The sequence below is a fragment of the Lagopus leucura genome, unplaced genomic scaffold (genome assembly GCF_019238085.1).
Source record: "Lagopus leucura isolate 7727_CA_CO unplaced genomic scaffold, USGS_WTPT01 Super-Scaffold_100026, whole genome shotgun sequence".
NCBI classification, from domain to species: domain Eukaryota; kingdom Metazoa; phylum Chordata; class Aves; order Galliformes; family Phasianidae; genus Lagopus; species Lagopus leucura.
Window position 1 is genome coordinate 4,071,819 of NW_024962277.1, and position 15,485 is coordinate 4,087,303.

The 15,485-nt window shown below is 35.4% G+C and overlaps 1 protein-coding gene across 1 annotated transcript in view; it reads right to left on the reverse strand.

The window, feature by feature from the left end:
- CACNA2D3 (calcium voltage-gated channel auxiliary subunit alpha2delta 3) overlaps window positions 1–15,485 on the reverse strand; it is a 395,935-nt gene that overhangs the window by 226,090 nt on the left and 154,360 nt on the right. Inside the window, exon 5 of the mRNA XM_042880325.1 lies at window positions 14,036–14,198. Coding sequence (XP_042736259.1) covers window positions 14,036–14,198 — 163 coding nt within the window. The remainder of the gene's footprint in view (window positions 1–14,035; window positions 14,199–15,485) is intronic.

A 15,485-nucleotide genomic window follows, 5' to 3' on the forward strand; every position in this document is an offset into this window, starting at 1 on the left:
TACTAGACAAAATGAATAAAATGCATCTTTGGAGAGACTTCTATGATTCTGTAAATGTCAATCTCGTTTACTCCATATTGAAAAAAAGCTACAATTTTTCCATTTTCTTTACAACCATTTAATCAAATGATTTCTAATATTCAGCACTAAAGGTTTTCAGGAACCCAGACCTATTATGTCAATTACTTTTAAGTGTAAAGATAAAAACGTTCTCCCAACATAGTTCATGGGAGAAATAAAGTCTTGAAAAATCTTTAAGTAAAGAAAACAAACTGAAAAATAAATTCCCCAGTGTATTTATAGCAGGTAAACTCAATCCATTGAATTATATCCACTGAATGTATTGAATAATGAAATTTTTTTCATTAATATACTCCACACTGAAAGCTACCTTCAGTAAATTTCCTGGTTGTTATTTTAAGTCAGTAACAGAACATATTCTGGTTGCTTACTATCATTAAAATAATGAAAAACTTGTGTTTACAAGTAAGAAAACTTAGTGCTCTGAAGGAGAACAAATCTGTTATAATTCATTTTCAGTGTATTTTTTTTAAATGTATATTGCTCAGGAAAAGAGAGGGAATCAGTTTCCACACCAGAAGCTACTGAAGAATGAAAGCCTTCAAGAGATGCTCCATAGAAAGACAAAGTAACTGCTTCCAGGGTGAGACAGTAGCACCTTTGCTGAAATTTCCGAAAGTTGCTTGGGTAGAATTTATTCCTATTGCTAATGATGGAAAAAGAATTCTGTATCTTTCTGCAAACAGATTCATTAAACAAAGAATGCCTGGCTTTGGCACTAACTTCTGCTTCAGGTGTGAAACTCATGTATAAGGCAACAACAACAAAAAAAACCTTCTGTCTCACAAAATGAGAGTTAAGATGTTTAAGATGCTTTTCATTCACTGATGCTGACTGTAAACAGGCCAGGAGAGAACCTGTCTGACTTGAGGCATGCTTGGGTAAAATGGGGAATTTCCAAGATAATCAAAAGTGAAGCTGAAGTAACTTATTCAACTCACTTCCAATTAGCATCCCAAACATGTCATGCCCCCAAATCAGCGATGTTGAGATTATGGAGAGTAATATTGCTTGAATTAAAAACTATTTTTGAAGTCTCAACCAATTGCATCTTACTTCAGTCAGTTCTGCAACATCAGTTAGATCATCGATTCAAAGAGATGTTGCCAATACCTTGCTTCTTATCCATCCATTCTCATCCAATCATCAGTTACTTTTACTTTTGAGTTTCATTTACTTTATTCTTGGAAAATATATATATTTTCCAAGAATATATATATTTATATTATATATATATAATATATATATATAATTTTATATATTTATATATTATATTTTATATATATATATATTATATAAATATATATATAAAATTCACACTCTTGCCCTGCAAATGGCAAAGGTGCCATTTCTGTCACTGCCATTGGTCATTCCAATACCACATTATCTCAAAGTCAACCAGATTAGTTGAAAAAGTATGAGAAAAATTCAAGTTGAACATACAAACCTGAGATACTTTCTGCAGAGGTAAATCAGCGGAACCCAGCGGGAGTTCATGGTCATGGACACTGAGGCAACAGAGATCCCTGTGCTCACACTTAGCTTATTCATGCAACATATCCAGGTACGTGCAGTGCATAGCAATATCAAGGTACCTGTTCTGGTGCTGGAAGTCAATGAGCTGAACTAGCATGGCAGAGCATAAGCTAACAAGGATCCTTGTAACAAGATTCATTATCTGCAGGAGCCTTGCTAATGCTCTCAGTTGAGGTGCAATGCATGTTGTGGATGTGCCATTATATATGAGTTACCACATATATGGGTTAACACAGATCCAAATGAATGGTAGGAGCAGCATTAAGTAGCTCCTGCTTCCACTTCTTTACCACAGGAGCTGAAATGCTGACTCCACAGCTTCCATCCAACCATCAGACAAGCTAATGCTCAGCAGAAAAAAAGCGTAATAAAGAAAATGGAAAGATGAAAGAAGACCGAGTAATTTTCTACCATTATAGATCAGTGGTAAATTGTTATTACCGTCTTGCTTCAGGAAGTAACAAGGACGTATGGAAGACATCATGATTAATAGAGGTTTCTCAGGTCAAAAAGTCTCTTAAAACTATATCTAAGATAGTGCACATTAGCAAACCTTCACAGGCTCACATTTGTCAAGACAAAGCCCAACCCCAAGTAACTAAGCAACAGCTGCTGAATAAGGAGTGGTAGAGAATAGGGCTTTTAATACAAAAACCTAATGTTACCGTGTAGCTTGTATCTGACATCTAGTTGCCATGGTGATGTGGATGTCCTAGAAATGTATAGATTAGATCCACAGCCAGAGACACAGACTAGGATACAAGAAAGATAAAGCACAATACACATCTTGCACGGCGATGCCAGCATTTCCAAAAGGCTTGTTGTTCAGTACAGGGAATTAAAAACTATATATGTGAAGCAAAAGCCTTTTGCAAGAACAAAGCAGCAGCCCAAAGTGACTCTGGGAACTGGATCTGAGGCAGAATTTGAGCAAAACCAGACGGAACAAGTAGAGAAGTCTGTGTATCTTTGTCCAATAGCCAGTAAGAGTTAAAACAAAGAAATATGGGAAGATAGGAAATTTTCTGCAACCTTGACTAAATCAGACTAACAAAATTCCTTTTAAATTAAACAATGACCAAAGTTAGGAAGACAGTGCAAACACTGTCCTAAAGATCTTAAAACGTGAAGACAAACAATTCATGGGAAGGATTTCAAAACATAAATATAGTGGCCCAGGACAATATGTGGCTATCGCTGTTTAAATAACAGTTCCAGGATGTTGAATTTTCAGAAGCATAGTCCATAAAATCATATACGACAGTGACAGACAAGATTTTATTTCTTAATTTCACACCTTGCAGGAAAGCGGTTTTATGTATCTGCCAGTTGCAGATTATACCCTTTCTGCATCATCTGAGAAATGAATTTTTTTTGGTTCTAATATTCCAGATAATAGGTAATTTTGATTTTGACAGCCTCTTGGAAGGAGTTGATAGGAAAGTATGACTGAGCAATATTCATAGCTATTTTTAAGTAGCAAATTGAAAAAGTCTCTTAATCAAAAATGGTTGTGGTTCATCATGTTTCAATATCTTCTACAGAAGGCTCTATTACATGCAGCAGACTTTTTCCTATGCAATCAAAACTTTTGGTAACAGCCTGCATTTATTGACTTGTAGTGCCTAAACTCATCCTTTGACGTGCAGCTAAAATCATGCAATGAAAATGCCATTTGACACAGATGATACTCTTTACCAGTCTTTTAAGTGATCAAGCAAAACTTGAAGAAAATTTGTGAAGCCTGAGTTTAAATCTACTTTTGCAGTGCTTCTAGTATTGAGAAGTAAGCATGGAAATCAGAGAAGCGCAGACTAGACGCAATGCTTTTGTTACTACAGATACCAAGTTCAGAATTATTCAAAGCTGCATTGCATTCATACATTCTGTAAATCATTTAAGTATTTGCGATGCAATTAAGTATAAAGATTGCAAGACAGAAATGAAGAAACAACTGCAAGAAGAAAACATCTATAACCCAGAAAATAATATGAGAGCATACAAATAATTGCTTCTCTGTTTTCTATAATAATCATCATCAGGCACAAAGCTTTTAAACAAATGCTGAAGTCACATGATACAACCTCTAATTTCAACAGCCATAAAATCATAGGGAGAGATCATAGAGAGAGACAAAGAAAGGCACAAAAGACAGGACAGACATCTTACAAATAATTGTGTCATGCCCAAAGCTCTGAGAGAAAGAGAGAAAGCCTATTTTTGCAGAAGTGTATCATGAGCCAGTGGGAAAAAAAAAAATACATTAAGTAAATAAATGTATTTAATCATGGAAGAATGCTAAGTCTAGGCTCTCCTGGAGGAAAGCACCTGAACTGTGAAAATAATGAGAACGATAATAAAAATTGACTACGAGTACATAGAAAAATATAGGATATTTAGCCTTGACTCTAAAATGAGTGAAGCCCAAAAATATTTTAGGTCATGTAGGACATTTTTTAATCACTTTAATAAACCTATACTAGTTAGGAGTGATTACTATTAGACTCAAAAGGGTTGCTGATAATTAAATGTATTTCAATTCCAGTGGCACAGAATTATTCTCAGACAGCTATTAATGATAGGAAAAAAAAAAAAAACATTTTGGCTATATTAAGTAAGGTAAGGATGTTTTTTTGTCATTGTTCACATACTGTTGAACTTCTAATTGTAATTTATGTCCACGAATCTTTATTTTATTTTTTTATGTGCTGACGACACAGCTTGCAACTCTCAGCAGCAATTTACATGCTGTATTTTTGTTAGTTGACATAAACCATATCCCATGTTGACAGAAATGCTTGAAAATATTCATAGTCCACAGTATCCATCAGAACTCTGCAGTTATGGAAAGTACTAATAAAATCCCTTCCTATACTTCAAAAAGAGAAAAACAGCAGCTATACCACAGAATGAGGATAGAAAGTCCAAAAGACAGAAGACAGACATACAGACTTCTCTAGGTTAAAATGTACTGCTTTTATTTTTCAAAGCAGTAGATTATCTCTTGGATTGTGTATAATTTATAAAAATTCACAAATTTTTGTTGTAATTATTTTGTTATTGTTCTTAGACTCTGTGAGTGAAGACACAGCATCATCTTGCACTAAGGCTATTTCATTATCTAAACATGCCTGGGCAGATATTCAACAACCTGCAATCCAAGGTCATCATTTTATTTATATTTTTGTATTATTTTTAAATACCTCAAATAACCAGGACTCGAGAAATGAATATTTTACATGTTCATGTCCAAGCCATTTCCCAGCTTCCCTAAGAAGTTCATCCTTTAAAATACATTTCCTAATCTAACCATGAAACAGTGATGAAGCATGTGGATAGCTACAAAAAGTATCATCTCCTACTGACTTACTTGAAAACTACAACAGACACAAAAAGCACAATAGCACCACTTGACAGAGAAAATTCTCAGCTGCAAAATACTGTTTTTCAACAGAGTCACAACCGTTAGCTAATTTGTGCAGATGACTTCATCACACTAAAGTAGCTCCTTCCTATTTTATGATGTTGGCCCACAATGTCAAAAAAAAAATCATTTTTTTTTTATACTGGAAGATGGTAATGAAATATCTGACAAGTTGTACAAAAATACCAAGAAAAATCTACTCAAAAGAAATAATGTCAACATTAAAAGGAAACTGTGGTAAGGAGTGTGCTAGAAGTTCATGTAACCTCCTTAAATTAAATTGCACTCTATAAGGAAAAAGTTGAAATAGTGCAATAGTGTAAATCCCATTCTCTGTTATAAATGAAAGCAATGAAAGCTGGAGAGTAACTTTCCAGACCTTACACTTCTGAGAATATTTTATATTTTCTTTTGACCTATCTTTACTAAAATCAGTAATTGATTCTAACACATTTCATTCTTCCTGCACAGAGCACACTTTCTCCCTGAAGCAGAATCCTTTGCCTGTTAGTTAGGGCAGTTATTGATATCAAGTCTCTACAGAAGGAAAAATTTAAATAACTATCTGCTCATGTCCAGGCACTGACATTTTATTTCAGCTTGAGCAACAAGTAGGAAGGTTCTTTTACATGCCTTCTTGGATCAGAAAGCCATTTAGAAAATAATTACTGTAGACTTTACTGTACACAGTCATGTTAATATGCCCCTTTTGTGCGCTCTCCCTACATCCTGCTTTTCCGTACGCCAATCGTCATTTCACCTGGGGCATTTCAAAGACAGCAATCAATTATCTTCCCAGAGTCTTAGGAATTAATTATTTCAAGATAAAAGAGGACATTTTACCGAGCAAATTAATCTGAACAGATATCATTATAAATCAAACAAGGAAGAAAATTTTCCAAGACTGAATCTGTTCAGAACAAACTTACTCATTTGTAAAGCTAAGGTATTTCAGCTTGTGTGCATTGAGAAAGACTAGCATTTAAGTATTCATGCAACATTCACCCCAGTAGTTCAGTAGGAGTAAAACATGAAAAGCCCAAGTTAAAAATGTAGATGGCAGTTCCACAAACTTTTAAGCATAGCCTTCCATCTCCCCACACATAGAACAGTAGTTTAGCAAGCATTAGATTTTAAGACCCTGGAAATCAATGGAACATAACTGTTTGTGGGGAGGTGCTGTGCTGAAGAGTCCCAGATTACCGAGTCTCATCTAAAACTGTTGCAAGGGTCACAGAGTTTAACATGAGAAATTGTGCCTCAGGCTACGTGCTGGAATCTCACTGGAAGCAAACTATGGGAAAACAAGCAAGCACTATAATACTGGCGTACAAAAATATGTCTCTTGAAAGCTATATGTCATGCACTGTACAAAAGGAGGACAGTGCAGAGCTGCAATCTAGCTGTCTCTGGATGTGAAGCAAAATAAAGGCATTAACCTTGTGCTGTACCTTAATAAATTACAATTATTGAGGGTCAGGTCTTGTTAACTTTTTTGCAGAACCATGCTCATATAACCATATTTGTTCATATTTCCATGCAATACTCCAATGAATTAAGCATATGTGCCAAGATCCATTGTGCTAACAGACTACACAACTTACCACCATGTAGCACAGATGTACCTCTACGTCATTTCCTCTGACATTGGGTAGTGATGTACACAAAGGTATATTAAAAATTATTAGGAGCTCTTAGAAGTTGGGAATGTGTTCTTATCTGGGTAGTAAGTTTGGACTCTTCCTTCTTGCAAAGCTGTAGAATGCATTTAATTCCCCTGTCAGCTGTGCTAATAGAGTGAAGGTTTATCCTCTAGGAAGTATTCCTCCATTATAAAATTTAGCGAGTTAAACAAGATTATATATTGTAAACCAGAAATGAGTACAAAGGAAAAACTCCCATTAGCTTAAATCAACTTGTGTAAGCCTATTTCCTCTCTACTGCCAAAAGTAATTATTTGTCTTCTCTTGTTTCTCTTTAGCGCAGAGTTAGACATACTGCTCAAGATGCATCTGATCCCAGTAGAGAACACAGCTTTCCCTAGCTTAACCTCCATTGGCACATCCATCTCCTCTGCCGTCTCCCAAAAACTACTACCCATAGGTAGGCAATAAAGTCACCAATCACCCCCACACTAGTTCTGTAAAAATGCTTCTAATTTCACTCTTCTAGGAAAAAATGCTAATCTGACTAATTAAACCAGCTTTGGGAAAAGCCTACAAACATCTCATGACAGCTGGTCTGAACCAGGGCAGTAATACCCAGGAAGGACAAGTAGCAGAGGGCAAGAATTTCTTATCCCCGGTAAGCTGCAGCTGACACCAAACATCCATCTATACCTTGAGACACTTGACAATTCATTATATTTATTCATCTTCAAAATAAATAAATAAATAAATAAATAATAAAGAAGGCCTTCACATAACCTGTAGTCCAGAGAAGCTCAAGCTAGACCTAGTTCCAATTGAAAATAAAGATGAAATTTCAGAGTAGAAAACAGGTTTTCTTGTTGGCAGGAAAAAATTGTTCCCTTTTAGTGAACAAATGAAAGGATCTATATGAAGAGGAAACTACAATTATGCAACTTCACCTTGTTGGTACAATAGTAGGCCTGGAGAATGTTGTTCAATCTTTGTTTCATCTTGAGGAGAAAAACACGGGAAACTGAGGTAGTAGATACCCAACCAGAAAAGTGAAACAGACTTCATCTAAAAATGTTGGTCTTCCTCTTCCCAAGAAGACATAAAGGTTTTCTTCCTTTCAGAGAGATATTTTAATCTTGATTACATTCAGAGGCAGACCTACTGTGAATATTTTATGATGTGACATATTTAGAAATAAATAGTATTTTTACAGTTGGAAAACCTCAGGCACAGAAGTCTCCCCCTAAATTTCTAAATTTCAGAGAAGAAACAATAATACTAAATACATACACACTAAACAGAGATTCGGCAAAGACAGAACAGTCTTTTCTATCCAACTGTGATAAAACATTTAGTTTTGTTATTCTGTTTCCACTGTAAAAGGCCTGCATGCATCACTTCACATTTCATTGTGTTCATTTGTATCTAGAGATCTGAGTCAGCTCCTGTTTACCAATTTAAAAAAAAACAAACTAGTCAATGCAATCAAATTAGAGAGGTATGCACCTAAGACTCACAGAATCACAGAACTGTAGGGGTTGGAAGGGACCTCCACAGATCATCGAGTCCAACCCCCCTGCCAAAGCAGGTTCCCTACACCAGGTCACACAAGCAGGTGTCCAGGCGGGTCTTGAACTTCTCCAGAGAAGGAGATTCCACCACCTCCCTGGGCAGCCTGTTCCAGTGCTCCGTTCACCCTCACCTAAAGAAGTTCTTGCGCACATTTGTGCGGAACTTCCTATGCCCCCGTTTCTGGCCATTTCCCCTTATCCTGTCTCCACACACTGCTGTAAAGAGCTTCACCACTCTGCCCCCCACACTTTAGATATTTATAGACCTGGATAAGGTCCCCTCTCAGTCTTCTTTTCTCAAGGCTGAACAGACCCAGTTCTCTCAGCCTTTCTTCATAAGAGAGATGCTCCAGGCCCTTCACCATCTTCGTGGCCCTCCGCTGGACTCTTTCCAAGAGATCCCTGTCTTTTTTGTACTGGGGAGCCCAGAACTGGATGCAGTACTCCAGATGAGGCCTTACCAGGGCAGAGTAGAGGGGGAGGATCACCTCCCTTGACCTGCTGACCACTCTTGGCCACAAGGGCACACTGCTGGCTCATGGCCAATCTGTCGTCCACCAGGACACCCAGGTCCCCCTCCAAAGAGCTCCCCTCCAGCAGCTCATCCCCCAGACTGTAACACTGCATGCAACTATTCCTCCCCAGATGCAAGACTCTACACTTGCTTTTGTTAAACCTCGTACTATCTCTGTCATTCCTAACCAGTGGCTGCAAACACTGAAGTTCTTAAAATCCAAAATCCTAGTTATAATAATAAATAGAGATGGTTTAAAAGCAAAACAAAGCAAACACTTAAGAAAACATGATGCATCCATTGTCCTTATAAACCAGTAATAATTATTACACTGTAGAGTTACTCTGATAATGTTCTGCAATTTCAAATCTCAGAAACATTCAAGGACCACTGGAGTAATTCCCCAGAAATGTAAAAACATGAACAAGTCTTCCAGGCAAATGGGTGTCTGTTCTGATATGTCTACATAGTCTCCTGTAGCATTCCTAGGGAGCTGATTTCAGCTGATATTGAGATAATATGTTTATCAACATCCTCCTGAATGTTGCAGATTTTATGCAATACATGAGCATCTGAAATCCTGCTGAGCGTAACCTCTGCTACAGTACTGTGCTATGCTTCACTTTTCAACAGGTCCCATATTTTAGAATTTTCTAAGCATGTGTCATCAGGATACATCCACTCTGGCTTTGGTTTTCATATGCATTCTTCTGCAATCCAAAAGATTGGGGAAAATAGTTGGAACAGTATCACATTATTTAGCCAGGTGCTTATAAATCTGTTCCAAGAGCTGGAAAAAATTCTGAGCATGCTGAGCATAAACTCAGTAGAAGAAACTATGTAATTACTGAGCAAAACTTTAAGGAAATAATATGGTGAGATCTAGACTTAGGAAAATCAAAATGAATATACTCTTCAGCTCAGATACAGCATATACTTTGGACAAAGTCTTCACTTAAAATTCTACGTTCTATCTGCATTCTTATACTAACAAAAGATAAGATTCTGATATATTTTTCCTCTATATTCATATATTCGCAATGTAATATCAGATTTGAGTTTCTGAAACTTTCCTTTATCATCTTCTTGCATACATAAATCCAGTACAGAATCCCACACCTTTGCTAGTGGCAACCCTATTGCCAGAAACTGTGCTCTTCATGGATGGATGCCAGAAAGCCTAACCCACATTCCAACTGTCTATTTTTTAATTTTACATGTATACATATTACATTCCCAGATTCTTCCAAACACACTGCTAGCATATCAGAAAGTAATTAAGCAAATGTTGAAACGATGTAAACTTAAAATCATTAATAATTTTTATTAATTTGTTTCCTAATTGCAGTTTAAAATACATCAACTGTTATGTGAAAAGATACATACTTCCAAAGATAATCAATTATATTCAAATAAACTCTAAATTAACACCTGAGTGTTAAACAATGAATGTAAGAGATGAAAACTTGCTTTGATACCAAATACATAACCTATGTAAATAAACTTCATTAAATATTAGCAGTAATTAAAAAACTCAACAACTGGATTAGGCAGCCCTCTATACACAGTTGTACTCATGCCTGGCTTTTTCACTTGGTAAGGCATTGTCCAAATGGGATTCAGATTGACTGTGCTCTTTCCAAAACTGAAAATTTTTCTTTTAAATTTTCCTTCTTTCCTACTCTATCTATGAATGCTATATGATACAGCTGATCAATTCACTGAAGAACTTTTACTCTTGCTCTGTCAGAAATCTATACACAGCTGATAATTGATGTTTACCAAATTCCAGGATGGAAGTACAGCTTACTGTTTGCTAAAACAGTTATCACATAACTTCTTACTTAATCTTAGTTATTTATTCATTGTTTGAAAGAATACTGCCTTGCAAATCCTATGCCTACAGGCAATTAATACACCCATGCTTAAAGTGGAGAAACAGAATGTACTGGTAGATTTAGAATCCCAGTATTTCAGTATTTCAAAAGCAAAAATATTATCAGAAGCAGTCATTTTCAGGAAAAATGAAGGTGCTGAATTTCATTAAAATTTTCAATTTGAATGAACCTCCAGCCATGCTGTGAAACAGCTTTGAGCTGGGAGTGGTCTCTCAATGTTGGGATACGGGATACTCATCTGTAAAGCACAATCATACAACTTCTCCCTCCCCTCCCCCCCGAACTCCTTAAGTATACTGTCATTGTGGAAATGTCAAAATTATTTTTTCTGAGCCTCCTGCCTTTACGGGAGAAAGGTTCAAACAGCATAAGACCACACAAAAAAACGTCAATAATCAGACCAACTTTTCACATTTTACAGTCATGTCAAACTCAAAAGTACTGAGAAGCAAAATTGAGTGATTTACTTTTTCTTCTCTGCCTATAGCAGGCCCATGCAATCTCTACTCAAAGATGGCACCGAAGTTATTAATACAATGACAAATCTAGTTGGCAGTCTTTTGTTTCAGCTCATTTTTCCCTTCAAAAAAGCCCGTATTGCATTTTAATTTCATAGCTGTGATATTTATGTCATTTGAACTTTCTTGATTTCATAATCATGTCATGAAATTTGTTTTTTCTTTATGTTTTCAGAGCCTAAAGTTGATTGTTTCCTTAGAATAGGAATTGTTTGTCTTGTTACTATTCATATTTTTAATCTTTTCTATGCAGATACTAAAAGAGTCAGAAGATATTTAAATAAGAGCAGTTGTATTTATGTCCCATGGTTTTAAGCCAATCTCATTTAGAGCTTAGTCAGGGACTGTGAACATTCAGTTTAGTGATCCTACAGCTGGAAAGGATCATCATGATCACGCAAGCTGACCAGGCCAAAGTTTTTCCCTAAACTAATTCTAGACAATGTATTATTTAAATAATAAACAAAAAGAATCTGGTCTTGATTAAGATCTTCCAGACAGAAGGAAAAAAAAACAAAACAACCCTACTCATAGACCACTGCAAATTGTTTCAATGATTAACTATCTTCATAAAAACAATAACAAAAAATATGCCTCCATAGTTCAACTGAGTCCAATTTCATTTTTTAAAATGGTGGCATCCAGATTTACATTTTATTAGAAATCAACTACTTAATCTTCTAATTATCTCTCGTCTAAGTTAAAATAACTGAGCTCTAGAAGTCTTTTGGACTAAGGCACGTTCTTCAACTCGGTGGTGAGTCCTCTGACTATCCTCCTAACACAAAGCAAAATACAAAAAAAGAAAAGCAACGAAGTTTAGAATTAGCTGACAAATACAAAACTCATTTTTCTAGGCTGATTTGAGAGTCCTGTGTTTAAAAATTCAAGGATCACACTGCTTTAAACTATAAGCTTTGGCTGTGGTTTTGCCTATTAATTACATAAAATGTAACATAACTTGGAAACAAACAACAGACATTTTCTAGAGTAATAGATATTCAGATACATACTTGTAAACCTATCAATATCTACCTCCTGTACCCTACAGCTAGGATTTGATTAAATTTTTATCATACCACTGCATTACAGAACTTGAGAAATGGACAATGAAAAATGTAAGTAGAAGCCCTCTTCTTCATAGTAAGGCCAACATTTCCAGACATCTTCAGTCTCCAAACTGGGACCATCATGTCCATACATATGGAAAACGTCAGCAAGAAACCAGATTTCAGCAGTTGGAATACGTTTAAATGATAAAAAATGTGTTTCTGCAGCTGCTTAAAGTAACGATTATGGCTGGTTTGAATTAGATGAAGTGAAAACAGGAATCATCACAGAGTTCTATCTCCCACATCTCTGAAGGCAGCCCCTATATTAGAGGCCAAAACAAGATGCAGCAAGCCCTTTGACTTTGCCCTTATCTGCAATTAATCAGCATATAAAAATGGATTCTACACATAGCATCAGCTAGTTTGCTTCTCCAGAGTATGACTGCCTACATATATATACATATATATATATATACACATAAAGGTTGCAAAGGGGTATATATATTTTTTTTTTTTTTTCCTTTTTGATTTTGTTTAGTAAGGATGTTAATACATATAAATAAAAATTCTAGAATGGATTAATTTATAGACAACCTCTATTAAGCTAATAATAGTTTTCACAACACAAACAACTTGGTAGTTTTAGAACCTTTAAACATTTTCTAAATCTAAAAATATTCCATATTAATCATTTCACAGACTTTCTAAAGCTCACTAGGAAGCTTTGTTATTGCTTTGTTATTTGGGAATCTCTACTTTAAGGCATTCTTTTGAAGACTTGCACAATTTTTGGCTTGTTTGAGATTCATAATTTAGAAGACAAACTGCCATTTTAATCACTTCTGCAAGTCCAACCTACCTAACTACTACTCATTCCATTTCTGATACACAGTGTCCTTGCAGGAATTAATAGAATTGCTAGCCTGGACTGAATTACAAGGAAAACATTTAATATATTTTTAGCTGTATTTTATCATAGTTAAAAGAAGGAAGAGGAACCAGATAATGAGATTAGGCAGCTCTCTACTGACTAATGACAAATACTCTGCAGACATGATTTAGAAACATCTGTGCTTCACTTTTTCTTTATTATTATTGTGTGCATTGCAAAAAATAGACAAGTGCTGCGTAAGTGCCGTAAAATTACATTTTGTTTCCTGATCTGAAGTGGCAAAAGGAAGATGAGCACACATGTATCTGAGTTCAATTTCTTTTCCCAATTTCAGGCCTAAGTCCATCATTCCTTAAAACCATCGAATGCAGTTTTTTGTTAGTACCATGCACTATACAGCACCTATGACAAGTAACCAAAGTAGCAGAAATTTCAGCATAGCTTATTATCCCTAAATATGAACTAAAAACTCACATCAACTATTGTATACAGTCAAATGCACACATAATTATTCCCACTTGCTTGAAAGCAAAATGCTAAAAAGATACTCTAGCTCATAGGAAAGAGAATGCAACTGGTAAGCATGGATGTAAGAACCACTCAACTGATTTGAAGAAACTGAAAAGTAATTTGTAATTAACATTCTGCCATATTGTATGGGAGAATTCATGCAAGTCTAATATACAAACTCTTGGCCATATTAAATTGCTAATGACTTTGACAGTTTTGTAAAATATTTTGTTCCGTGGCATGCTTTTAATATTCTTCTGCTAAGATTTCAGAACAACTGTAAAGCATAAAATGAACACAATACACTGCCCATTAAAAGTTTCAGTTTATAAGAAAAAAAGTTCCTAACTTATGGTTAGCCATAGGAACGATAAAATAGAACAACTCTTATCTTACCTTTATTATACATATTGGTTGGTACTTGGACGTCACTCAGACTGATATTTACAGGCAAGTTATTGAAGTGGTCATTTGGCACTAGAATGAACTCCTTTCCCAGCTCCAGATAGTTCCCTTCTTCATCTCTTTCATTTATAAGCACAGCATTGAAGTACTCATACTGCAACAGAAACCCATATTCAGTATTCTGAATTTGCAATCAATACAAAAATATAAGGAAGCTCAAATACTTTAATGTATGCATTAATCCACTGATCAATGTTTAAGCATGTCTCTATTTAGAATTGAAAACCAAGATATTTTTATTACATCTCAGAGTCTCTCTATACTCCTCATACAGGTACATTTCTGAAACCAATTAGAGATTTATCAATACATCTCACAGAAACTCCATGATTACCTTAGATCTCTGCCAGCCCAATTAACACTTTGAACATGGATGATGTATGCACTTTTTTAACACAAAGGATTCTACACTTAAATCATTTGCTGGATAGCTATCTAACTGTTCAGCTTATTTTCATCATTTCAAGAACTGCTATCAAAACAGAACCTGGGCCTTAACAGGGTAAAAGCATTTCTACTTCACAAGAATATTAACTAAACCAGTGATAACAAATTTTCATAGGCCTTTGTCTCCTCAAACTGTTACTGCTTACCCAATGTGTATTGACTGATGTTTCCTAATGGAAAACATTCACTCTGTGCTGAACCTTACATATGCTCATCACTGTAGGTTTTGTAAAGTCATGCATACTCTAACATGGGTGCATAAACTTAGCAGTGTCTTATTTTGAACACGAAATTATTGTTTGACTATTTACAGATTCCTGGAGAATATTTGGCCTATTTTGTACTGAACTATAACTAGATAAGCAAAAGCAATTTAGATAAAATTATTGATTTTTTTTATGACCTAGATTTACAAAAATTCTATCAAGCTTTGAAGGCAACAAATAGAGAAGAGTACTTTTTAACCTCCCAAATGTCCTTAAACCACTAGGCAACAGTTCTCATGATCTATTTCTTAATTGAAACAGACCAAAGGACAGAGTCTTTGAAGAATCTCATTAACTTAAATCCCAGTGTCCGCCTTAACTACCCATTTGACTGGAAATCAAAGTAAATAAAATAAAATCATAGATCGCACATAACCTACAAAACTTTTACAAGGATAAATATACAATACCATTTACAAGGCTAGAACAGACCAGCAAGTACAAAAACTTCAAAGGCATTTCATGAGCACTGCTTCTCAGCGTGATATGCAACTCATTTTACTGAACAAAAATTACGAAAAATCTTAAAAATCAGTATGTGTCCATTAAATACGTGGAGACTTTTATGGCAAAATTTCCTTATCTTTTTCAGTTTTATTTTCAGTGTTCAATATATAGAATCATAGAATTGCTCAGGTTGGAAAAGATGTTAAAGATCATTAAGTCCA